A 25928-nucleotide genomic window follows, 5' to 3' on the forward strand; every position below is an offset into this window, starting at 1 on the left:
TACGGGTCTGGAAGTAGCTTGCTGTGGAACCCACCTCTCCAGCCCTTTCCGGGTGAAGAGATACCCGAGATGGCAGGCAAGCACCCTCATTATTTAAGACCAAAATCCAGGGGGTTGGACTAGAAGATCTCCAAGGTCCCCTTCCAACTCTGTCATTGAAGTAAATCTGGAGATGGCCTTCAGTTGCGGTCTCCATCAGAGTCGGCCCTGGCTGCCTTCCACCAAAAACCTTTATAAACCCCCTTTCATCCCTTGGAAAAAGTTAAGAGAGGACAGTGGAAAAACCCAAGGTGAAACCATATCTTTAAAAAAAAGCAACACACACACACCCCACAATCTCATTCTTAAAATACCACTCCATTATGTCAAAAGCAGATCCGGAAGTGGTGAAACCAAAGCCAAGGAGTCCACAGCTGAGTCTTGAAGCTATGATTTTTGGTTGCCCCTCAGATGTTGCCTTCATCCAACATCTGGTTCAGCCCTTCGCAGATTCGTTGCAGGTGGCTCTGGTAGGGCTCCGAAGAGCCGTAGAGCGCGGAGAGGAACTCGTAGTCCGCGAAATGGTTGAAGACGTGGTTAATCCGAGAATGGGACTTGCTGGTCAGGTGTGTGTTGACGGCTTGGTGGAGAAGGTCACGGCATTCGTTGAGCATGCTGGACATGACCCGACGGTCAAAGGTGAAGTCTACCTGGTAGAAGCTGACCGCCGTCATGGCCAAGGTATGGAGCTTCTTACGGAAGCGGTCCATCAAGACCAGCTCTTCGACACCGAACTGCTTGTTGCGGTACAAGACGCCCAACTTCACCACGATCTTGATCAAGTTCTTGATGATTTTCTGGGCTTCTTTGCGGTTGTGGGTGAATTCCTTGGTGACCCGGTAGAGCTCGTCCAGGATCTCACTGCTGGTGTCGTCGATGAAGATGCTGGCCACGTTCTTGGAGGCCATCTTGCTCAGCAGTTTCTTCTGAGCTTGGAGAGCCAAATTCTTAGTGCTGAAAGTATCCATCTTCCCTGAGAGATGGGAGAGAAGGCATCTTTGGTCATTATCATCATCATCACCATCACACAGCATCTTATTGTTGCATCATCATCTAGGACAGCAGGTTGGGATAACACCTGGGGGACATTTGATCCTACTTTAACTTGAATGGGGCTTACCGTATTTTTCAGATTATAAGACGCGACTTTTTCCCTCAAAAAAGAGGGTGAAAATCTGGGTGCGTCTTATACACTGAATACACCATTTTTTTTGGCTTCCGGAAACCTCGCCCCCTTTGCAAAAATGGCTGTGCAGAGCCTTTAGGAGGCTTCCAGAGTGCTGCTGGGGGCTGGAGAGAGGAAAAATGACCAAAAAATGAGCCGTTTTTTGCTCTTTTTTGCCCCCCCCAGCCCCTGGGAGCACTCTATAAGCCTCCTAAAGGCTATTCATGCCCTTTTTTTCGACACAAAAAAAAAACGGGCCGTTTATGAGAGGTCAGCAGAGTGCAAAAACTTTTTTAAAAAGTTTGCCTCTTCAAAATCTTGGGTTTGTCTTATACTCCGAAAAATACGGGATCTGTTTTAGGACTGTCATGACGTACAGATGTAATGATCAGCCTCCATCATGGTCCTAATGTCCAGGAATAGGGCTGGGTTCCTGCCAGCGTTCCTGCCTGTTCTGCCTGCACGCAATTTGCGCTCACTGGCTTCCATATAAACCATGTGAAGAACGGTTGCAGGAACTGAGTATGTCTAGTTCAATGAAAAGAAGGACTAGGGAAGACATGATAGCAGTGTTCTGATATTACAGGGGCTGCCACAAAGAAGAGGGAGTCAAGCTATTCTCCAAAGCACTGAGGGCAGGGCAAGAAGCAATGGGTGGAAACTAATCAAGGAGAGAAGCAACTTAGAACTGAGGAGAAACTTCCTGACAGTTAGAACAATTAATCAGGGGAACAGAAATTGCCTCTAGAAGTTGTGAATGCCCCAAAACTGGAAGTTTTAAAGAAGATGTTGGATAGCCATTTGTCTGAAACAGTATAGGGTTTCCTGCCTAGGCAAGGGGTTGGACTAGGAGACCTCCAAGGTCCCTTCCAACTCTTTTTATTCTATTCTATTCTATTCTATTCTATTCTATACTAATACTATAATGTGATTGTGTGTGTGTGTGTGTGTGTGTGTGTGTGTGTGTGTAGAAGGAGCAATGGGTGGAAACTAATAAAAGAAGCAATGGGTGGAAACTAATCAAGGAGAGAAGCAACTTAGAACTGAGGAGAAATTTCCTGACAATGAAAACAATTAATCAGTGGAACAGCTTGCCTCCAGAAGTTGTGAATGCCCCAACACTGGAAGTCTTTAAGAAGATGTTGGTTAGCCATTTGTCTGAAATGGTATAGGGTTTCCTGCCTAGGCAGGGGGTTGGACTAGAAGACCTCCAAGGTCCCTTCTAACTCTGCTATTGTATTGTATTGTATTGTATTGTATTGTATTGTATTGTATTGTATTGTATTGTATTGTATTGTATTGCATTGCATTGTATTGTATTGTAAGCATATGCAGCGTATGCTGGCTGAGGAATTCTGGGAATTGAAGTCCACACATCTTAAACCTGCCAAAATTGAGAAACACGGGCTCGAAATAATCATAACTTTCTAAATTAGGGAGCGATCTTGTTTTGGGAGCTGCTTCTATGAGGTGTCATTTTCTCCCAAGATGAAGATATTAAGAAAAACACTTGCCTATTTTTTTTCCTCCCTTGGGCTCCTAGGAAGCTATAAATCAAATGAACGGAAAACAAAAATGTATGATTAGACCATGAAAAATGGCAGAAACTCAGAGAGGAAGGTTTATTTGGCATCAGTGAATTTTCATCCCAGTCTTTTCTCTCTTCTAGCATGTCCCCAGCGGGTTAAGTCTACAAACCTCTCCAAAAGTGGAAAGGAACCACAAACCACATTTTTATTCTTGCCAGGTGTCAAATTTAATTCAAAGGCAGAAAGAAAGAAAGACAGAAAGAAAGAAAGAAAGGAAGGAAGGAAGGAAGGAAGGAAGGAAGGAAGGAAGGAAGAAGAAAGGAAGGAAGGAAGGAAGGAAGTAAAAAAGGGAGGAACAAAGGAAGAAAAGAAAGAAAGAAAGAAAGAAAGAAAGAAAGAAAGAAAGAAAGAAAGAAAGAAAGAAAGAAAGAAAGAAGGAGGGAGGGAGCGAGAATGAATTTTGATGAAATTTTTGGGGCAGCCCCATATTGCAAATTCCTCTCCCTCTCTAAAGATTAACCACAACTTGTGTCCTACTGTCAGCTTATCTTGCTGCTTCCCCCCCCCCAAATGCTTGTAGAAAACGACATTTTAAGACCAATCTGCTGTGAGAACGGTAACAACAATTTAAGAATAATTAACCAAAAAAATGCACGCGAAGCCAGAATTGAGAAGATGGCAAAATTGCCGCAAAGAAGCTGAAGCAACAGGGGATCACTTGGTAAAGTCGATAAGAAAGACAAAAAAGTCCAAATAGTTTAATTTAGTGTCATCTGCAAATTGGATGAGTTCCCCTTTTATTCCCTCTTCTAGATGATTTATGAAGATACGTAGCCCTTGGCTTACCACCAAAACTGAGCCCCAAATTTCTGTTGTTCAGTTAGACATTTGTTAAGTGAATTTTGCCCCATTTTACAACCTCGCTCGCCTTAGTTGTTAAGTGAATCGCTGCAGTTGATCAGTTAGTAACCTGGTTGTTAAATGAATCTGGCTTGCCCATGGACTTTGCTTGTCAGAAGGTCGCAAAAGGTGATCTCATGACCCCGGGACACTGCAACCGTCATAAATATGAGTCCATTGGCAAGCATCTTGCCTCCAGCTTGCCTCCAGAAGTTGTGAATGCCCCAACACTGGAAGTCTTTAAGAAGATGTTGGATGGCCATCTGTCTGAAACAGTACAATAGGGTTTCCTGCCAAGGCAGGGGTTTGGACTAGAAGACCTCCAAGGTCCCTTCCAACTCTACTATTGTATTGTATTGTATTATATTATTATATATGTATTATAATAATATTATTATTGTATCTAAATTTTGATCACGTGATCATGGGGATGCTGGAAAGGCTGTGAAAAATGGTCATAAGTCCCTTTTTTTCAGTGCCGTTGTAACTTTTAACAGTCACTAAACGGACTGTTGTAAATCAAGCATTCCCCATATTGAAGTGTACCGGGCCTAACAACCACGTGACGAAGTAGCTGCAATGGTGCATTAGGAGATCTGCAAAAAAATGCCATTTGCCTGAAAGCAAGAACTAGCGGGACCATCAAGTAGAAAAAGTCATTGAAAATGAGGAAGCTAAATTGTTCTGGGCTGGGCTGGGTTTCTGCCGGTGCGCTTTGCACAGTTGAGCATAAATTGTTCTACGCATGTGCACAGTGACGTGCGGTGAGGTTTATGGCTGGTGAGGCTGGTGACGTCATCAGGAAGGCGGGGAATGGGACCACGTGTGCTGGAGGCTCAGGCTGCCTCAGCCTCCAGCACACGTGATCCCATTCCCTGCCTTCCTGAGCGTGCTCCGCTGGCTCGCGCTCCGCAGTCCTCGAAAGCAACTGAGGAACGACGAGAACCTTCCTGTCTCCACTGGACTTTGCGCGCTATGAGTGCGCGAAATCCAGCAGAGGCAGAAAGGTTCTCGGCGTTCCCCAGTCGCTTTCGTGCCTTTGTCATCCGGGAGCGCCGACAACATTTCTGCCTCCGCCCTCCGCAGCTATATATATGCTGGTTTTGTTGTATTCGGGTCTTTTCCCGTGTAAGGTTGAGATTGTCTTTGCAACGTTTCGGCAGGATCTCACCTGCCATCCTCAAGCGTGGGCTCAAATTGTGGGCTTAAAATGGGAACGGAGCTGCCGTCTTTCTGTAAGTCTTGGTGGGAGGGGATGGGGTGCTGGCTTTGTTTCAGTAAGTGGAATGATTGGTTGTGTGGTTGTATCATGATTGGTAGATTGGTGCTGATTGGTGCAGGTTGTGTGTGCATTGTTGTTTTGTATTTTAACGGCTTGGGTGGTGGGTGGTGTTCGTTTGTTGGCTAGGGCTGGTTTCCAGATGTTTGGTAGGCGGGAGGTATCATCACGTTTGTTCATGCTGTGGGGGTGTTTCTCTATTTCGATGGCTTCCATGATTATTCTCTTGTGGAGGTGTTCTGTTTTGGAGATTAACCTGGCTCCTTCAAAGGAGCACCCATGGGATCACCCCTCTCTCCTGTCATTGCAAACTTATACATGGAACATTTTGAAACCAATGCCTTAGACAAATCTGAACACAAACCCAAACTCTGGCTTAGATATGTTGATGACACTTTCGTGATTAACCTGGCTCCTTCAAAGTTGATTTCATGTCCTGTAGCTTTAAGGTGCTGGAAAAGGGAGGAAGTTTTTTCTTTTTTTCTTACTGCGTTCTTGTGTTCTGTGATGCGTGCATTTATTCTTCTGTTTGTTTGTCCTATGTATATTGCTGGGCAGATTTTGCATGGTATTTTGTAGACTCCTTGGTTTTCTAACTGGATTTTGTCTTTGGGGTTTCTTAAGATGTTGGCTATTTTTTGGTCAGTGGTGAAGGCTGTCCTGATATTGTGCTTGTGGAGAATTTTGCTGATTTTATCTGTGGTGCCTTTGATATAAGGGAGGAGGGCGATGCCATTGTCCTGTTCTGTGTCTTGGTTTTTTGGGGGAGTCTCCTTTTGGATTAGGTTGGTGATTGTTTTTCTTTGGAATCCATTGGAGATTAATACATTTGTGAGTTTGTGTAATTCAGTTTTCAGGTGGTCTTTGTCGGCTAAGCGTTTGGTTCTGGAGATGAGGGTCTTGGCTACAGAGTTGATCTGTGCAGGGTGGTGATGGGATTGTGCATTTAAGTAGCGGTTGGTGTGTGTTTTTTTCTGGTAGATGGTGTGTCCTAGAGAGCCATTAGGTTTTTTGTAGATTAGGACATCCAGAAAGGGAAGTTGTTTGTTTGCTTCTATTTCCATGGTGAATTGTATTTTGGGGTGTAGGCTGTTGAGGTGTGTGAGGAAGTTGTCCAGTTTTTCTTTTCCATGTGGCCAAAATCACGAAAGTGTCATCAACATATCTAAGCCAGAGTTTGGGTTTGTGTTCAGATTTGTCTAAGGCATTGGTTTCAAAATGTTCCATGTATAAGTTTGCTATGACAGGTGAGAGGGGTGATCCCATGGGTGCTCCTTCTATCTGTTTGTATCTTTGTCCATTATGGATGAAGTATGTGTTGGTTAAGCAGTGGTTGGTCAGGTCCAGGATGTGTTTGGGGGGGTTGTGTTTTTTCTGGATGGCTGTCAAGGCTTCTTTTATAGGCACTTGGGTGAAGAGGGATATGACATCGAAACTCACAAGTAGGTCGCTGGGTTGTATGTTTTGTTTCTTTATGGTTTCTATGAAGTGGAGTGAGTTTTGTACGTTTGAGGTGATGGATTCTGCGTAGGGTTGGAGTTGTTTGGCGAGGAATTTGGCAAGGTTCTGTCGAGGTGAGCCTATGGAGCTGACTCTGGGTCTGAGTGGTGTTCCTTCTTTGTGTATCTTGGGGAGCCCATAGAGTTTGGGGCATCTGGAAGATTTCTCTCTGGGGATGATTCTTTGCTGGATCTCTTCACTGATGGCAGAGGCTTTTATTTTGGATTTGGTGGTTTTTTCCAGGTAGGTGGTGGGGTCTGTGTTTATAGGTTTGTAAGCAGGGTCTTGGAGTAGGTTGGATAGTTTGGCTTGGTAGTCAGATGCGTTCATCACCACTGTGGCGTTTCCTTTGTCTGCTGGGAGAATGATTATGTTGTTGTCTTTCCTCAGGTTGGAGAGTGCTTTTTCTTCTTGTTGCTGTAAGTTGCTTCTGGGTGGATTGCTGGAGCAAAGGACGTTGCTGACTGCAAGTCTGATTTTATTGGCTTCATCTGGGTTGATTTTGATGAGTGTAGCTTCAACTCCGCATATGATGTCTTCAGTGGGGATGCGTTTAGGGGCAACTGCAAAGTTGAATCCTCTGGAAAGGACATTGGTTTCAGCTGTGGTGAGGGTTCTGTCTGATATGTTGTGTACTGTTTGTTTCATGAGTTGCTGAGGAGGGGGGTTTGTGAATGGAATTTTAGTTGGAAGCATGTGGGGATCAGGCTTTTGTCTCGGCAGCTGCGTAGGAATGTTAGGTCACATAAGATGGTGGCTCTCCGGACTTCAAGCCTCTCGTAGGATCTGGTGAGCAAGAAGGTTTCCTCCCCGTAGAGGTATTTGTTTTCGTAGACTAGAAAAACGACAGAAGCCTAACCACAAACACATATATATATGTTTGTGTTACAACCCCTGGTATGCCCAAATATGGCTAGCTGATGAGAGCTAAACAGCTTGAAATGGATCCATACTAGTCTCCCTTTATTTATTTATCAGCACAAATACAACACAAATATATATATATATATATATATATATAGATAGATAGATAGATAGATAGATAGATAGATAGATAGATAGATATACATATACATATACATATACATATACATATACATATATGTAGTATATAATATTATATACTATTATTTCATGAAGAGAGGTGAGGCTCTGCCTCCCCTGCCTCCCCTGCCCGCACGTCCCTGCATGTGCACAACATTGAATAAAAAATACTAAAAGCCATGCCGGCAACAGCAGCGGCAACCGGAGAACTGCTTCCGGGGCGTGGCCAGCCTGAGTCGCTGCCGTTTCTGCGGCCCAGGCCAAAATACCACTGCTGGTTCAGCCGAACCGGGCCGAACCGGGAGCAACGCACCTCTGGTTCTGGGACTTCAGAATTCAGGCACCTGCAGCAGAACATACCAAACTTTTTAAAAAAGTTATCAGTCGATAACAAGGACAAAAAAAAAAAAGTATCTGGAGAGCGGACACCGCAGTAGCTGGAGAGAGCCGAAGAGACGAATATGAGCATTAGCCTGCAATGCCACATTCTGACCGCTGTGCCACCAGGGCTTAGAGCTCGCCTTGCGAGGAGCAGCTGACCTCTGGTTTCAATTCCCGTGGGATGCGCGGTGTGGTCACTCCGCGTTCCGTGAAATAAAAACCATGCTCTGATGAATGAGCTCACCCGGCTCAGCCAAGATCCAAACCAGCGGAGGGTTTCCTCAAACCGGCAATCAGCTTGACTCCGTTCGGAATCCGTTTGATAATTACAGGCTTATAAACAAGCAAACAAACCCAATTCCCATCACTCAAGATTCTGCTCGGATCTGAACCAGCCGATAATTATAGCGGTCTTGGTCAGACTGCAATTTGGCTGGATGCAGGATTCCGCTGGATATATCTACGTTGCTTCTTGCCAAGGCATCGGCTAGGCTCAGAATAACAGAGCCAGAAGGGACCTTGGAGGTCTTCTAGTCCAACCCCCTGCTCAAGCAAGAGACCCTGAGCCATTTCAGACAAGAGGCTGCCTACAGTCTCCTCTTAAAATTTCCAGTGTTGGAGGATTCACAACTTCTGGTGGCAAGCTGTTCCACTGGTTAATTAAGTTAGGAAGTTTCTCCTTAATTCCAGGTTGCTTCTCTCCTTGATTAGTTTCCACCCGTTGCTTCTTACCCTCAGGTGCTTTGGAGAATGTGGCAGCTGCCCTTCTTCTTTGGGGCAACCTCTTAGTTCTTGGAGGAAAGGGAAAGGGAAGGAAAGGGAGGAAAGGAAGATAGAAAAAGGGAAGGAAAGGGAAGAAGGGAAGGAAATTAAGATAAAAAAGGGAAAGGAAGAAGGGAAAGAAAGGAAAGGAAAGAAGGAAAGGAAAGGGAAGGAAAGAAAGCTAGAAAATGGGAAGGAAAGGAAAGAAGGAAAGAAAAGGGAAGAAAGATAGAAAAAGGGAAGGGAAAGGAAGGGAGGGAAGGAAAGGAAAGAAGGAAAGAAAAGGGAATGGAAGGAAGATAGAAAAAGGGATGGGAAAGAAAGGGAGGGAGGGGAAGAGAAGGAAAGAAGGAAAGAAAAAAGAAGGGAAGGAAATAGAAAAAGGGAAGGGAAAGGAAGGGAGGGAGGGAAGGAAAGGAAAGAAGGAAAGAAAAGGGAAGGGAAGAAAGATAGAAAAAGGGAAAGGAAGAAAGAAAAATAACAGAGTTGGAAGGGACCTTGGAGATCTTCTAGTCCAGCCCCCTGCCTAGGCAGGAAACCCTATACCGTTCCAGACAAATGGCTATCCAACATCTTCTTAAAGACTTCCAGTGTTGGGGCATTCACAACTTCTGGAGGCAACTTCTGTTCCACTGATTAATTGTTCTAACTGTCAGGAAGTTTCTCCTCAGTTCTAAGTTGCTTCTCTCCTTGATTAGTTTCCACCCATTGCTTCTTCTATTAGTTTCCACCCATTGCTCCTTCTACACACACACACACACACACACAATCACATTATAGTATTAGTATAGAATAGAATAGAATAAACAGAGTTGGAAGGGACCTTGGAGGTCTTCTAGTCCAACCCCCTCCCTAGGCAGGAAACCCTATACCGTTTCAGACAAATAGCTATCCAGCATCTTCTTAAAGACTTCCAGTGTTGGGGCATTCACAACTTCTGGAGGCAAGCTGTTCCACTGATTAATTGTTCTCACTGTCAGGAAGTTTCTCCTCCTGTTCTAGGTTGCTTCTCTCCTTGATGAGTTTCCACCCATCGCTTCTTGTCCTCAGGTGCTTTGGAGAATAGATTGACCCCACCTCTTCTTTGGGGCAGCCCCTCAAATACATTTAGTCCTTGACTTACAACCATTTGTTTAGTAATCGTTCAAAGTCACAGCAGCACCGGAAAACGTAAGCTATGACCATTCTTCACCCTTCTGACCATAGCAGCCTCCCCGTGGATAAATAGCCGGATTCTTGGCAACTGGCATGTATATTTATGACGGTTGCCGTGTCCCCGGGTCAAGTGATCCTCTTCTGTGACCTCCTGACAAGCCAATTCAATGGGGAAGCCAGATTCACTTAACAACCTCTTCCTAACTTAACAATGGCAGCGATGCGCTTAATGACTGTGGCAAGAAATGTCGTAAAATGGAGCGACTTGCCTCCAGAGGTTGTGGCTGCTCCAACCCTCAAGAAGAGATGGGATTGGCATTTGTCTTGAGATGGTACAGGGTCTCCTGCTTGAGCAGGGGGTTGGACTACATGATCTCCAGGGTCCCTCCCAACTCTGTTCTCCTGTTAAATGGGGCAAAAGCTCCGTGGACAAATGCGCTTGCAGAGCAATGCGTCACAGAACAGAATAACAGAGTTGGAAGGGACCTTGGAGGTCATCTAGTCCAACCCAGCCCTGTGTGCAAAAGATGTTGGCTTAGCGTTGGAAAGCAGAACCTTTAGCAGTGACCTGTAAACCAGGGTTTTTTTCTGCAGGAAACTTTCTGGTCTTTCTGTTCCATCTCCTCACCTTTCCTCTATCCATCCATCCATCCATCCATCCATCCATCCATCCATCCATCCATCTATCTTGTCTCCATCCATATCTATCTATCTACCTACCTACTCCCCTTTCATCTCTATCCATCCATCCATCTTGTCTCCATATTTATCTATCTATCTATCTGTCGTCTGTCTGTCTGTCTGTCTGCCTGCCTGCCTGCCTGCCTGCCTACCTACCTACCTACTCTCCATTTATCCTCATCCATCCATCCATCTATCTTGTCTCCATATCTATCTATCTATCTATCTATCTATCTATCTATCTATCTATCTATCTATCTATCTATCTATCTATCTATCATCTATCTATCTATCTATCTATCTATCTATCTATCTATCTATCTATCATCTATCATCTATCTATCTACCTACTTACCTACCTACCTACCTACCTACCTACCTACCTACCTACTCTCCATTCATCTCTATCCATCCGTCCGTCCATCCATCCATCCATCCATCCATCTTGTCTCCATATCTATCACCCATCTACCTACCTACCTACCTACCTACCTACCTACCTACCTACCTACCTACCTACCTACTCTCCATTTATCCTCATCCATCCATCCATCCATCCATCTATCTTGTCTCCATATCTATCTATCTATCTATCTATCTATCTATCTATCTATCTATCTATCTATCTATCTATCTATCTATCTATCTATCTATCTACCTATTTACCTACCTACCTACCTACCTACCTACCTACCTACCTACCTATATCTATCGTCTGTCTATCTATCTATCATCTATCTATCTATCTATCTATCTATCTATCTATCTATCTATCTATCTATCTATCTATCATCTATCTACCTACCTACCTACCTACCTACCTACCTACCTACCTACCTACCCTCCATTCATCTCTATCTATCTATACATCCATCCATCCATCCATCCATCCATCCATCCATCCATCATCTCTATTTATTTATCATATGTCTTTCTGTCTTTTTATCTGTCATTCTATTTTATTCTATCTATCTATCTATCTATCTATCTATCTATCTATCTATCTATCTATCTATCTATCTATCTATCATCTATCACCATCATCATCTTATATATCTCTATCCATCCATCCATCCATCCATCTAATTTACCTACATACCTACAATTTCTCTCTCTCCCCGCCCCCTTACTCTTGCATTGGACAGTTGAACCTTTAGCCATTACCCGTAAATCGGTTTTATTTTCCTGCAGGACGCTTTCTCTTCCTTCTGTCCCACCTCCTCACCTCCCTTTCCCTAATTCCACCCTCGTGAGTTTTGCCCATCGATCGCTTTCTCCTACTTTTTGCATAACAACTCTTCCCCCCACCCCCCGGACTCTCGTCCCTGGGAAACGTAAACCCTGCAGCACGGCCTCACTGAGATGGAATGAATTTTTCATGGAGGTGCAGGAAGAAAAAATCCTTTTAATAATTTACAAGCCAGCCCGGGGGAGAAAGAAGAGAACTCGGAGGAGTCAGAAAGCAATTAACAAGGTAGGGTTTTTCAACCTTTGTAAGGGGAAGAATGGGTGGACTTCAACTCCCAGAATTCTCCAGCCAGCCATGCATGGCTGGCTGGGGAATTCTGGGAATTGAAGTCCACCCATTCTTCCCGTTGCCAAGGTTGGAAAACACTGTTTGAAGGTTGGGGAAGCTTCCCAATTTGATTTGAAATTCTAAGGTTAAATTCCCTACACTCCAAAATTTATATCCCCCCTGTCTCACTTGCTGACCGCGGGATACTGCAACCGTCATAAGTCCATACCAGTTGCCAAGCGTCCGAACTTGGATCACGTTGAGATGTTTAGAAGGGTTGGAAGGGACCTTGTAGGTCATCTAGTCCAACCCCCCAAGCAGGAGGCCCTACACCATTTCTGACCCACTGTCGTAAGTGTGAAAAATGGTCTTAAATCTCCTTTTTTTTTCAGGGCTGCTGCAACTTCAAAGAGTCACAGCGCAAACGGTCGTAAGTCCAGGATTTCCTCCTGCCTTAATTCATTTCCTAAGTTGTAATTATTGTCCGCTTGTGTTTGTTGTGTATCACTCTTCATCTTTTTAATTGTGACATGAAAACGGCTACGCCCGAGATTATATGACAGCCCTAAAACTCCGTGTGGGTAAACTTTTGATTTTTTCCCTCCACCCTTATTTACAGGGTGGAGATGCCAGGTGGCTTTGCCAGTTGTGGTTGTGTCCGGTCACAACTTCTGCAAGGCCGGATTGAGGGGGGGGGGGGGGGGGGCGACACAAAAATTCTCCTCTTCCCAAACATGGCTGGAACAAATGGTGGGAGAACAAGGTCAAACCAGAAGTTTTCCTCCTAGGCATAATACCGGAGGGGTATAAGAAAGACGTGCCTGATCTAATTATACATGTATTAACTGCGGCGCGAATAAACTATGCGCAATATTGGAAAAAAGAAAATATTCTATCAGAGTTAGACATAACTAGGAAAATTTTGCCCTGCGCGGAAGCGGATAGGCTCACTCTAGAACTGTGATGCTGAGATTATGGCACGTGGTGCCATTTGTTAGGGCACATTGCCCTGTCGGCTCCAGTGTGCGCCAGCTGATTTCGGCCTTCTTTCGGCCATTTTTTCGGAAGCCTCCTGAAGGCTCCGGAGGTTGAAAATCGGCCCTACGGACAAACCGGAAGTCACCATTCCCGAACTTCCGGATTCCCCGTAGGTCCATTTTTTGCCTTCAGGAGGGTTCCCTGAAGGCTCCGGAGGTTGAAAATCGGCCCTACGGACAAACCGGAAGTCACCATTCCCGAACTTCCGGAGTTCCCGTAGGTCCGTTTTTCGCCTTCAGGGGCTTCACTGAAGGCTCCGGAGGTTGAAGATCGGCCCTACGGACAAACCGGAGGTCACCATTCCTGAACGTCCGGATTCCCCGTAGGTCCGTTTTTCGCCCTCCGGAGCCTTCAGGGAAGCTCCTGAAGCCTCCGGAGGGCTTCCAGGGGGCGCGGAGGGGCTGTTTTCGCCCTCCCCAGGCTCCTGGAAAGCCTCTGGAGCCTGGGGAGGGCAAAAAAACTGTGCCAAAAGCGGTGCGTTGCATGCCCGTGCACGACCCACCTGCAGGGGGGCTTTTGGCACGGGAGTCAAAAAAAGGTTAGCCATCACTGCCCTAGAACTAAAAAAAATAAAGGGGAGTCTGAATATTATGAAGTTTGGAACAGATTTTATGACTGGCATAAGACAAGGTGACAAGATTGGAACAAATGGTAAAATAATGGGATAGGAGAGAAGGATAGATAATGTATTAAGTAGGCTGACCGCTAATGGATGAGATTATGCGTATATATTGGGATTGTATGGCCCTAACGGCTTCGCTGTGTTGCACTATTTTAAATGTAAAATCAATATATATACCATATTTTTCTGAGCATAAGACGCACTGGGGTTTTGAAGAGGCAAATTTTTTAAAAAAAGTTTTTGCACTCTGCAGACCTCCCCAAAACAGGCCATTGTTCGCACAAAAAGGCCCGTTTTTTTTAAAGGCATGAATAGCCTTTAGGAGGCTTGTAGAGTGCTCGGGGGGGGGGGGGAATGAGCAAAAAACAGCCCATTTTTTATCAAAAAAATTGCCTGCATAGCCTTTAGGAGGCTTGCAGACTGCTCCTGGGGGCTGGGGGGGGGGGGGCAAAACTGAGCAAAAAACAGTCCATTGTTCACTAATTTCTACTCTCCCCAGCCCCCAGGAAGCCTCCTAAAGGCTATGCATGGCCATGTTGGTGAAGGGGGCGGGGTTTCAGGAGGCAAAAAGTGCTGTATTCAGTGTATAAGACGCACCCAGATTTTCAGCCTCTTTTTTGAGGGAAAAAGGTGCGTCTTATACTCTGAAAAATACGGTGTATGTATATATGTATACATACATATCTATAAAATGTATTTGTGTTACAACCCCTGGTATGCCCAAATATGGGAGGGAGCTCACTACTCCCCCTTTCTGTCTTTCGGCTCATTACAGAAGACCATCCAGGCAGAAAACCATATTTTTATTTTTAATGTTGCCTTTGCTATGTTTGTGTTGTATTTGTGCTGAGTAATATAATATGTCTAGTAATACAGCGAGTCCTCAACTTACTGCCACAATCGAGCCCAAAATGCACATTACTGAGTAAGACATTTGTTAAGGGAGTTTTGCCCCATTTTACAACCTTTGTCGCCGTTGTTAAGTGAGTCACCACCGTTGTGAAGCTCGTAACACGGTTGTTCAATGTATCGGGCTTCCCCTGTGGACTTCGCTAATTGGAAGGTCGCAAAAGGAATTGACGTGACCCTGGGATGCTACAACTGTCATAAGTACATGTCAGTTTCCAAGCATCTGAATTTTGATCACCTGACCCTGGGAGTCAAAAAAGGTCGTAAGTCCCTTCCCCCCCGATGCTGCTGTAAATTTGAAAGGTCACTAAATGAATGCTTCCAAGTCAAAGGCTACCAAGCTAAACGAGACGTTTGCTTAGTGGACATTGTCCCATTTTCATGACCTTCCTTGCCGTCGCTAAGCGAATCGCTGCAGTTTTTAAGTTAGTGGCACAGTCGTTAAGTAAACCTGGCTCTCCCCCCCCCCCATTGATTTTGCAGATAGGAAAGTCACCAAAGGGGATCACGTGACCCAGGGACGTTGCAACCGTCATAAATATGAGTCGGTTGCCCAGCGACCGAATTTTGATCACGTGACTACGGGGAACGGAGCAACGGTTGTGGAAAACGGTCGTAAGCCACTTTTCTTCAGTGCCGTTCTAATTTTGAACGGTCACTAAATGAATCATTGTAAGTCAAGGATGCTTAATTCCCACCCCCACAACTACGACCACAACTGAGGCCCAAAATGTCCCTGGCTAAGCCAGACAGTGGTTTACGTGTGCATTGCCTCATTATATGACCCGTCCTGCCACCGTTGTTAAGCGACTCGCCACCGCTGTGAAGCTCGAAACATGGTTGTTCAATGAATCTGGCTTCCCCCCCCTGGACTTTGCTGATCGGAAGGTCGCCAAAGAGAGAATCCCGTGATCCTGGGGCCACAGCGACCGTCGTAAATATGAATCAGCTGCCAAGCAGCCGAAATTCGATCGCGGGGAAGCTTCAACCATTGTTGGCCGGAAAAACGGTCCCAGGTAACCTTTTTCCCCATGCTGTGGCCGCTTCGAATGGTCACTAAACGAATGGTTGCAGGTCACCTCACTTTGTGACCTTTCTCATCACAAGCATGAGACGGAAATGTGGGTGCTCTGGCTTTCCTTGGCGACGGTGGCAGCATCCCCGGGTCACCCCATTGGTGGCCTTCCCAGCCGGCTGTGGACACGCGAAATCAACGGGGCAAACCAGGAGGGAAGGTCACGGTAACGCAATGTCTCGCTTAACAGCAAGTGGCCGTAAGTCAAGGACAATATTTGGCCGGGAAATATTCAGCAAGATGTGATGCCTCTGTGTTCCTAGTGGACAATCCCTTCCACCCGTGCCATGCAGCCAAAAAAGCAAAGAGAAATAAAAGGAGAATAGACCCCGTGGAGTGGTGGTCGCCAGGGGTGCAGAAAACATCAGCTGCAGAGAAGAGCAAGGAAGAGGAAGTGCCTGCACAGGGCGATCGGATCAGCCCAAAAAGGATGCAATTATATACATGGAGATTTTAAAAATAAACAAAAAACCAGGGAGAAGCTCCATCGCACCATTCAAGTTTGCAATTTTATTGCTTTTCTTGAACCCACATCCTGCGGACCTTCTTGGGTGCTGTTAATGGTTTCGCCTTGCAAAAATTGGCTGGCTGGATGCCGAAAACATCGGTTGCAGAGAAGAGCAACTAAGAGGATTAAAAACCTGGAGACTAAAACGTGTGAAGAACGGTTGCAGGAATTTGGGATGGGCCAGTCTAGAGATAAGAAGGACCAGGGGGGACATGAGAGCAGCATTCCTGCATCTGATGGGTTGCCCCAAAGAAGAAAGGGTCATATCATCTCAGGGGTTGCCCCAAAGAAGAGGGAGTCAAACTGTTCTCCAAGGCACCTGAGGGCAGAACAAGAAGCAATGGGTGGAAACTAATCAAGGAGAGAAGCAACTTAGAACTGAGGAGAAATTTCCTGACAGAACAATTAATCAGGGGAACAGAAGTTGCCTCCAGAAGTTGTGAAAGCCCCAACACTGGAAGTCTTTAAGAAGATGTTGGATAGCCATCTGTCTGAAATGGTGTAGGGTTTCCTGCCTAGGCAGGGGGTTGGACTAGAAGACCTCCAAGGTCCCTTCCAACTCTGCTATTGTATTGTATTGTATATTATTCTCCAAAGCACCAGAAGGCAGGACAAGAAACAACAGATGGAAACACATCAAGGAGAGAAGCAGCCTGGAATTAAGGAGAAACTTCCTAACAGCAAGGACAATTAACCAGTGGAACAGCTTGCCACTAGAAGTTGTGGATACTTCATCACTGAAGGGTTTTAAGAAGAGACTGGATAGCCATTTGTGTGAAATGGGATAGGGTCTCCTGCTTGAGCAGGGGGTTGGACTAGAAGACCTCCGAGGTCCCTTCCAACTGTTGTGCTGTTCTGTTTGGAAATGATGAAGGGCCTGGAGACAAAATATATGAAGAACGGTTGAAAGAATTGGGTATGGCTAATCTAGAGAAAAGAAGGACCAGAGGGGAAATGATGGCCGTATCACAGTATTTGAGAGGCTGCCACAAAGTGATTACAAAGTCAACTTATTTTTCCAAGCACCAGAAAGTAAGATAAGAAGGAATGGATGGAAAGTAATGAAGGAGAGAAGCAACCTGGAATTAAGGAGAAACTTCCTAATAGTGAGAACAATTAACCAGTGGAACAGAAGTTGCCTCCAGAAGTTTTGGGTGCTGCTCCATTACTGGAGGTTTTAAAGAAGAGACTGGACAGCTATTTGTTTAAAATGCTAAAGGATCTCCTGCTTGAGGAAGGGGTTGGACTAGAAGACCTCCAAGGTCCCTTCCAGCTCTATTCTGATTGATTGATTGAAAGCAGCAGAAGGCAGGACAGGAAAAAAAAACAGATGGAAACTAATCAAGGAAAGAAGCAACCTAGAATTAAGGAGAAACTTTGACTAGAAGACCTCTAGGATCCCTTCTGTTATTCTGCAGTCCTTCCTTCCTTACTTCCTTCCTTCCTTCCTTACTTACTTCCTTCCTTCCTTCCTGCCTGCCTGCCTGCCTCCCTCCCTCCTGAGGTTTTTAAGAAGAGACTGGACATCGGTTTGTCTGAAATGCTGGAGGGTCTCTTGCCTGATTACGGGGTTGGACTAGAAGACCTCCAAGATCCCTTCTGTTATTCTGTGGTCCTTCCTTCCTTCTTTCCTCCCTCCCTCCCTCCCTCCCTCCCTCCCGAGGTTTTAAAGAAGAGACTGAACATCCCTTTGTCTGAAATGCTGGAGGGTGTCTTGCCTGAGCAGGGGGCTGGACTAGAAGACCTCCAAGGTCCCTTCCAGCTCTGTTCCAACGGATTGTGGTACCTTGGATCAGCCCATCCCCTTTCCAGCCCTGCGAGAGAATTCATATCCAAAGGGCGTCTACTTTTGATCCGTGACCCTCCGTTCCAAGAATTTCGTGCGTGTTTCAACAAGTTTTAATCCTGCTGCGGTTTTATTGTTTTGCTGCTTTTCCTTCCCTCCGTTTCCCGGTCGGAGAAAATCAGGGGGTTTTCCTTACATTTGTTTGCAAAACAGATTTTTGACCAACTGTAAGATGAAACTACGGTTCCCATCTCTTGCTGGGGATGAGGGGTCTGGACATCCATGTGTGGGAGGGGGAAGATTGAGGCTGGCAAAAAAAACCATTAATCAGGACTCACAAACGATGCATACTTACCACAGTTTGTTTAGTGATGGTTCCATGTCACGGCACCGAAAACAGGGACTTATGGCGGTTTTTTACTCTTACGACCGTTGCAGCATTCCCCCCCCCAGTCATGTGATCAAAATTTGGCCGCTTGGGACAACTGACTCACATTTACGATGGTTGCAACGTCCCAGGGGGTCATGTGATTCTATTTTGTGACTTTCCGACAAGCCAGCTTCATGGGGAAGCCAGATTCACTTAACAACCATATGGCTAACTTATCAAGAGCAGTGATTCGCTTAACAGCGGTGGCAAGGTAGGTCGTAAAGTGGGGCAAAACGAACAACGAAGGTCTCAGAAATGTTGAGCTCCATTGTAGCTGTATTCAGATGCTCTTGATTTTCTTCCATGATTCCCCCCACCCCCCAGTTCAGGTAGTCCTCGACTTACGACCATGCCTGGACTGGAACCTGAGTTTCCATTGCTAAGCAAGCAGTTTTTACCCGTTTTTGCCACCTTTTTGTCATGGTTGTTAAGTGGATCATATGGCCGTTAAGTGAATTTGGCTTCCAACATTGGCTTGGCTTATTGGAAACCGGCTGGGAAGGCTACAAATGCCAATCCTGTCACTCTGCAATGCTGTATCCGTCGTAAATACAGGTAGTCCTCCACTTACAACAGTTTGTTTAGTGACGGTTCAAAACAGCACTGAAAAAAGTGACTTTGGACCAGTTTTTCACACTTAAGACCGTTGCAGCCTCCCGACTGTCACGTGATCAACATTCAGATGCTTGACCACTGATTCACATTTATGACGGTCGTAGTGTCCCTGGTCATACGATTCCCTTTTGCAACCTGACGAGCCAAGTCAATGGTGGAAGCCAGATTCACTTAACAACCATGTCACTAACTTCATGATGACAGTAATTTGCTTAACAAACGTGGCAAGAAAAGTCCTAAAATGGTTCAAGACTCACTTAACAACGGTCTCCCTTAGCGACTTAAGCTTTGGGTTCCATTGGAGACATACCTATAACAACCCGTAACCCAAAGGGAAAAAACACATTTGCAGGGGCAAAACTCACTGAACAACATTACTGGTCGTAAGTCCGAGACTACCCTGATTTGCTAAGATCGGAAAGGTATGAAGTTTTTTTTGCTGGAAATCTCTCCTTGGGATCGACCCAGCATCATGCAGAAGCCAGGAAAGCGGGGGGGGGGGGATGAGCACCCCGTTAAAAATGGGGTTTGGCTTGGGTTCACCCCCCCAAACAGCCCCCCAGGCCCCTCTCCTCCTTCCACCCTTCCTTACCTGCTTGTCTGCATTCAGACGAGGCGATCGCGCGGGCCTCCTTCCTTTAAGAGACGCTCCGGATCTGGCGGAATCCTTCGCCAAAATCCGTGCAAAGGATCTAGGATCTTTCGGAAGCCTTGCTTGGTTTTGCAAGGGGTTTAATGTTGGGTTGGATCAAGGGATCTTTTGCGTTTCTCCCTCTTCTTCCTCCCTTCCCTTCCCTTTCTTCTTTCGTTCCTTTTCTTTCTTTCGTTCGTTCGTTCTTCCTTTCCTTCTTTCTTTTGTTCTTTCTTTCCTTCCTTCCTTTCTTTTCTTCCCGTGGTTCCCGCGGCTGGCCGCTTCTCAGACGGAAAGCCACACGGTCGCCTCGGTCCAAAGTTGAAACTTGATGCTCTCGCAACGCTCTCGTGTGTGTGTGTGTGTGTGTGTGTGTGTGTGTGTGTGTGCGCGCAATCACACCCGCCCACGGAGCCAGACGCCCGCAACAGCCCGATTCAAACTTCAAGGCGAAGTTCAGCTGGGGAAGGGCGGGGGGGGGGAGAGAAGACGTGAGTGGCAGGCACCTCTGCCAACCTCTGGGGCAAGGCTGCCTATGAACCAACCAATGGGGAGTTGCCCAAGTGGGAGGGATTTAAGGGGGGAGGGGGCAAGGAAAAGGGAAAGTCTCCCCCAGGACTTTCAGGGGCCCTATCTTAGCCACCCTCGCCCCCCCCCCACGATCCAGCAAGCCAGGATGCCTCCCGCAGGCGTCTCCCTCCCATCCACCCACCAGACAGCTGCCGAGCTGGTGTTAGGCAAAGAGGGTGGCGTTAGCTGTTCGGGGTGCGGAGGACCAGGTCCCATGGTTCCCATCCGGGAGGGGGAGTGGGCGAGGGAGGGAAGGACCGTTTTCGCCCGTTTTGGTTTTTTTTTTAAATAAATAAATAAATCAAGAAGGAAGGGAGGAAGGGAGAGAGAGAGAGAGAAAGAAAGAAGAAAGAAAGAAAGAAAGAAAGAAAGAAAGAAAGAAAGAAAGAAAGAAAGAAAGAGTATTGGTCATAATGAAGCCGTTTCTCGTTTCTTAAGAGAGGAAGCGGTGGGGTTTTCGGAGAAAAGGAAGTGGGAATGGAAAGAGAGAAGGAAAGAAAAAGAAGGGAAGGGAAAGGGAAAAGGAAGGCAAAGAGAAAGGGGAGGGTAAAGGGAACGGGAAAGAGAAGGGGGAAAGGAAGGGGAGAAAGAAAGAGAGGATTAAGAAGTGGCGCTAAGGAAAGGAGAGGAGAATTAAAGGAGGGAGGGAGAAGAGGGGAAGAGGGAGAGAGAAGGAGGGGAAGAGGGAGAGAGAAAAAAGGAATGGGAAGAAGAGAAAGAATGAGAAAGGAAGGAAAAAGAGGAAGGAAGGAAAGAAAAAGACTGGAAGGAAAGAAGAAAAAGAAAAAAGAAAGGAAAGAAGGAAAAGGAAAGAGAAAAAGGAAAGAAAAAGAAAGGGAGGGAGGAAGGAAAGAGAAAAAGGGAAAAGAAGAAAGGAAGGAAAGAAAGAAAGGGAGGGAGGAGAAAGGAAAGGAAAGAAAGAAAGAGAGAGAGAGAAAGAAAGAAAGAGCTCAGTCTCTCTTTGGAGCCCCTCCCCTTCCTTCGCTCTTCCCTCTCGGGGTTTCTTAGCAGCGGCAGCCGCAGCAACAGAGCCGCCCGAGCGCCGCTTCGAGGCCGCCTGACCCTTTTTGTCTTCTCCGGCGGCCGCTTCCTCCGCTTCCGCCCCGGCCTCCGCCTGTCCCGCCGAGCCGGCCCCTCGCCTCGCCTGCCCCGCCTCCGATGCTCTGTTGGCCCCTAGGAAAGCCACCAGGGCATCTGACCATGGGCAGAGTGCCTCTTCCCTTTCTCTTCCCTTCCTTCTGCCCCCCCCCCCACCCCGTATATTTACTTCCCCCTTCCCTTTATCCTCTATTTGCTCCCTTTCCTATTTCATCCATTGACTTCCTTTCTTTTCCCTTCCCTTCCCTTCCTCCTTCTTTCTTCCCTCTGTCCCCTCTCCCCCTCCTTTTTCTCTGCCTCTCCATCCATTTTCCTTCTTTTTTCCCCTCTCTCCCCTCTCTTCTCCTCCTCTACATCTTTCTTTCTCCCCTCCTTGTCTCCTTCTTCATCCATTTTCTTTCCTCCCTCCCCCCTCTTCCTTCTCCCCCTCTTTCTTTCTTTCTCCCTCCCCCTCCCCTCTCCTTCATCCATTTTCTTCCCTCCCTCCCTCCTCATCCTTCTCCCTCTCTCCCTTCTTCTTTCTTTCTTTCTTTCTTTCTTTCTTTCTTTCTTTCTTTCTTTCTTTCTTTCTTTCTTTCTTTCTCTCTCTCTCTCTCTCTCTCTCTCTCTCTCTTTTTCTTTCTTTCTTTCTTTCTTTCTTCCCTCTCCCCTCCTCCTCCTCTCCTTCATCCATTTTCTTTCCTCCCTCCCTCCTTTCCCTTCTTCCCTCCCTCTCCCCTCTCCTTCATCCATTCACTTCCATTTCTCCCTTCATTCTTCCCTTCCCTTCTTTACAGCAGTGAGCAGGATGCTCTCCCCAGCCAGGCCCTGGTCAGTGCTGGGGAGCATGGAGGTTGCAATCAGAGGCTCTTGACAAGCCAGGCTTGAGTGGATATTTGAGGGGCTGCCACAGAGAGGAGGGGGTCAAGCTATTTTCCAAAGCACCCGAAGGCCAGACAAGGAACAATGGATGGAAAGTGATCAAGGAGAGATTCAACCTGGAAATAAGGAGACATTTTCTGACAGTGAGAACAATCAACCCATGGAAGAGAAGTTGCCTTCAGAAGTTGTGGGAGCTTCATCCCTGGAGGCTTTTAGGAAGAGACTGGACTGCCATCAGTCAGAAATGGTGTAGGGTCTCCTGCTTGGTCAGGGGGTTGGACTAGATGACCTCCAAGGTCCCTCCCAACTCTTGTTATTCTGTAAAAACCAGAAAGTCCAGTTGCCTCCTAAAAAAAGAACCTTTGGGACAACCATATAACTGTGTTCTGACTGAGGCTTCCCGAGAGCATGAATCAAACTCCTTTTATTAACTGACCCCTTTTATTAACTGACTGTGAATTCTGCTCCTCCACATCCAGCAAAGTCTTTCGAGGGAGGATTTACAGTCACAGACCTTATCTGACTTGGAGAGCTGCCAGGCTGATCTCTGCAGAACTTGGCAAGGAGTCCCCCAGAGTCACGAACCAATTATGTGAACTAATTGTCTCCTGCAAATTCCACTCCCCTTTCGCTCCTCTTTTATTTCCTCTGGGAGGGGCCATTCATCATCCACCTGTGGCCTTACTCCCAAGTCGACCCCTGTTCTTTAGCTCTTCCCTTCGTCTGGCAACTCTGCGAATGCGCACACTGGGAACAGGCTCCAGCTGTTCTTCTGCCTCACTGATGTCTGACTCCGAAGGCAGCTGATAACTGTCTGACGGCCCTGGCCCCCTCTCTGCCTCCAATACAGAACCCTCATCAGAGCCTTCCCCAGACTCCAGGACTGGCCCATCTTCCTCCCCAACCTCTTCACTGTCTGAATATGCTGCCAGCTCTGCTGGCAGCTGGCGGGCCACAACACTGGGTGCCGGAGAATCTCCACAGACCTTGTACAGAAAAATGGCATTGATCAAAGATAAAAGGTGGAATAAATAAATACGAATTTCTTGCTAAGGGAGCTGCACCCTGCATGGAAATTCTGCTTTTTTCTTGGCAGCAGCTGGCTTCCAAAGCAATGGGGCAGGAATGGGCCTGACCGGTCCCATCTGGGTTGCCACGGATGAGTTAGTTGCATCGAGTTGAGTCAATTCCTGTCATTGGCTGAACGCAAGTGACGTCAATGGTGTCATTGGAAAGGCACAAAGGAGGCATAAATAAATCATCTTGTTTGTGCGATTGCCTCATTGAACACAAGCCAGGCATGGATGGAAGAGTTGTCAATTGTGTCCTTGATGGAAAACTGAGGGGGGCACAGTTACAATAGCCAAGGTGGCTTATTCTGGCGCCCCCCTGTGGGTGCAGTGAGAATTGCACAATTCCCCAAGTCTGGTTACGGTGCAAGCAGTCTTTGACTTATGATGGTAACTGAGCCCCAAATTTTTAGTTGCTAAGTGAGACATGAGATTTGCCCCATTCTACGGCCTTCCTTGGTGGCTAAGCGAATGACTGTTGAGTGGATTTGGTTTCCCCATTGACTTTGCTCGTCAGAAGGTGGCCAAACACTGCGACCGTCATAAATATGAGTCAGTTGCCAAGTGTCTGACTCTTGATCACATGACTGTGGGGATACTGCAAGGGTCATAAGTGTGAAAAACTGTCATAACTTAAGTCCCATTTCTCAGTGCCGTTGAAACTTTGAATGGTCCTTAAATGAACGGTTATAACTCGAGGACTACCTGTATTGGTAGCAAGTGACAATTTGAGATATTGATGTGATCGACAGAAATGTCCTAAAGTGAAACAGATTCGGATTACATAGCCAATCAAGCTTTCACTATGGCTGGTCCTCTCCAAGGTTGTGTTAGTTCTCGGTTTACGACCAAAATGGGGAACAGAATTCCCATTGGTAAGCAAGGCAGTTGTTCAGCAAGTTGATTTTACAATTTTTTTGCCGTGGTTATTAAGTGAATCGTTGTGGTTGTTACAGTCATTAAGCGAACCTGGCTTCTCCCATTTGCTTTGCTTAATGGAAACAGGCTGGATTGGTCATAAGTGGAGATCACATGACCCCCTCCCCCCAGGACGCTGCCATTGTCATTCACATGTGCCAGTTGCTAAGTGACCCAATTTTGGTCACATAACTGTGGGATGCCGTGCTGGTCGTAACTGCGAGGACCGAGGGTAAGTCAGTTTTCCCCTCAGTGCTGTTTGTCACTTTCTACCCGCCACATGAAATGAATGGTCATAAGTCAAAGACTATCTGCATTGCATTTCCAGAGAACATAGATACAGTAAATTAAGCCAAAAGGCATTCACACAATAAACTAATCCCGTCCTAAATTCCCATATAAGCTTGTATAAATGCATCTGTTGTTGCTAGATGTGACCCAGGTTAATGGGGTTGTGTGAATCTTGCTTTCATTTAATTCATTTATTTGTATCCAGCTTCCAAATAAGGCAGTGATTATACCTCTATGTTCACTCCTATCTCCATATGCATATTTATTTATTTTCCCCACAAAACAACCCTGTGAGGTAGGTTGGATTGAGAAGGATTGGCCCAAAAAGTCACCCAGCTGGGTTTCATGCTTAAAGCGGGACTAGAACTCCCCATCTCCTGGTGATTGGCCCAAAGTCACCCAGGTGGCTTTTATGCCTAAGGCGGGACTAGAACTCCATGTCTCCGGGTGATTGGCCCAAAGTCACCCAGGTAGCTTTTATGCCTAAGGCGGGACTAGAACTCCATGTCTCCGGGTGATTGGCCCAAAGTCACCCAGGTGGCTTTTATGCCTAAGGCGGGACTAGAACTCCCCGTCTCCGGGTGATTGGCCCAAAGTCACCCAGGTGGCTTTTATGCCTAAGGCGGGACTAGAACTCCCCGTCTCCTGGTGATTGGCCCAAAGTCACCCAGGGGGCTTTTATGCCTAAGGCGGGACTAGAACTCCATGTCTCCGGGTGATTGGCCCAAAGTCACCCAGGTGGCTTTTATGCCTAAGGCGGGACTAGAACTCCATGTCTCCGGGTGATTGGCCCAAAGTCACCCAGGTGGCTTTCCTGCCTAAGTGGGACTAGAACTCACATTATTCCAGTTTTATCTTGACCCGCAGGGTTGTTGTTACAGTAGAAAATAGGAGTATGGATCATATATTCGTGCATATAAACCCATCTGTGGTTAATCCATCATCCTCAAATAAATTTCATAATTGGTTTATCCCAATTGTGGATTAACCCTAATCCACAGATAATCCATTTTTTTCATGGCATTTTGGTTAAAAATCCGAGGATCGGCTTATCGGCAGACGGACATACTGGTGAGTATCCGGGATAGACAGTAATTCTTTGGAAATGCATTACTCTGTATCCTTGCGGATAGGATCAGCTGTACACAATTGTTGTGCGTGGATTTTTGACGCCTAAAACTCTCAAATGATTGACAAGTACACACTGCGTTCTGCTTATAATACCCTACGAATTAGAGTATAAATCTACTGAGAGGCAGTGTGGTGTAGTGGTGAAGGCGCCAGGGTAGAAACAGGGACACAGTGAGTTCTAGTCCAGGCTCAGACAAGAAAAGCAGTTTGCTGGGCCAATCAGCAGGAGATGGAGAGTTCTAGTCCTGCCTTAGGGACGAAAGCCAGGTGAGTGACTATGGACCAATCGCCCGGAGACAGTGAGTTCTAGTCCTGCCTTAGCCACGCAAGCCAGCTGGGTGACTTTGCCCCCCCCATCTTAGCCCAATCGACCTCACAGGGCTGTTGTTATGGCTAAAGTAGGAGGAGGAAGTTGTGCTCAGGA

At 46.4% G+C, this 25928-nt stretch overlaps 1 protein-coding gene across 2 annotated transcripts; it reads right to left on the reverse strand.

Moving 5' to 3' along the window:
- Positions 1-286: 286 nt before the first annotated feature.
- TNFAIP8L1 (TNF alpha induced protein 8 like 1) lies at positions 287-20434 on the reverse strand. 2 transcript variants are annotated; one of them, XM_081934759.1, is made up of 3 exons: positions 19527-20434; positions 2719-2751; positions 287-1012 (listed from the first exon to the last, which is right to left on the reverse strand). In XM_081934759.1, exon 3 carries the CDS (start codon positions 1005-1007, stop codon positions 447-449), a length of 561 nt encoding a protein of 186 aa, XP_081790885.1. In that variant the 5' UTR covers positions 1008-1012; positions 2719-2751; positions 19527-20434; the 3' UTR covers positions 287-446. The 2 variants fall into 2 exon arrangements, with proteins under 2 accessions (XP_081790885.1, XP_081790884.1); XM_081934758.1 differs by lacking the exon at positions 2719-2751 and having other exon boundaries at positions 19527-20429.
- Positions 20435-25928: the final 5494 nt, after the last annotated feature.

The sequence above is a fragment of the Natrix helvetica genome (assembly GCF_964273705.1).
Source record: "Natrix helvetica genome assembly, chromosome: 1".
Lineage (NCBI taxonomy): Eukaryota > Metazoa > Chordata > Lepidosauria > Squamata > Natricidae > Natrix > Natrix helvetica.

Coding starts and splice junctions, on each gene's coding strand:
- TNFAIP8L1 (XM_081934759.1), bottom strand. CDS start 1,007: ATGGATACTTTCAGCACTAAGAATTTGGCTCTCCAAGCTCAGAAGAAA.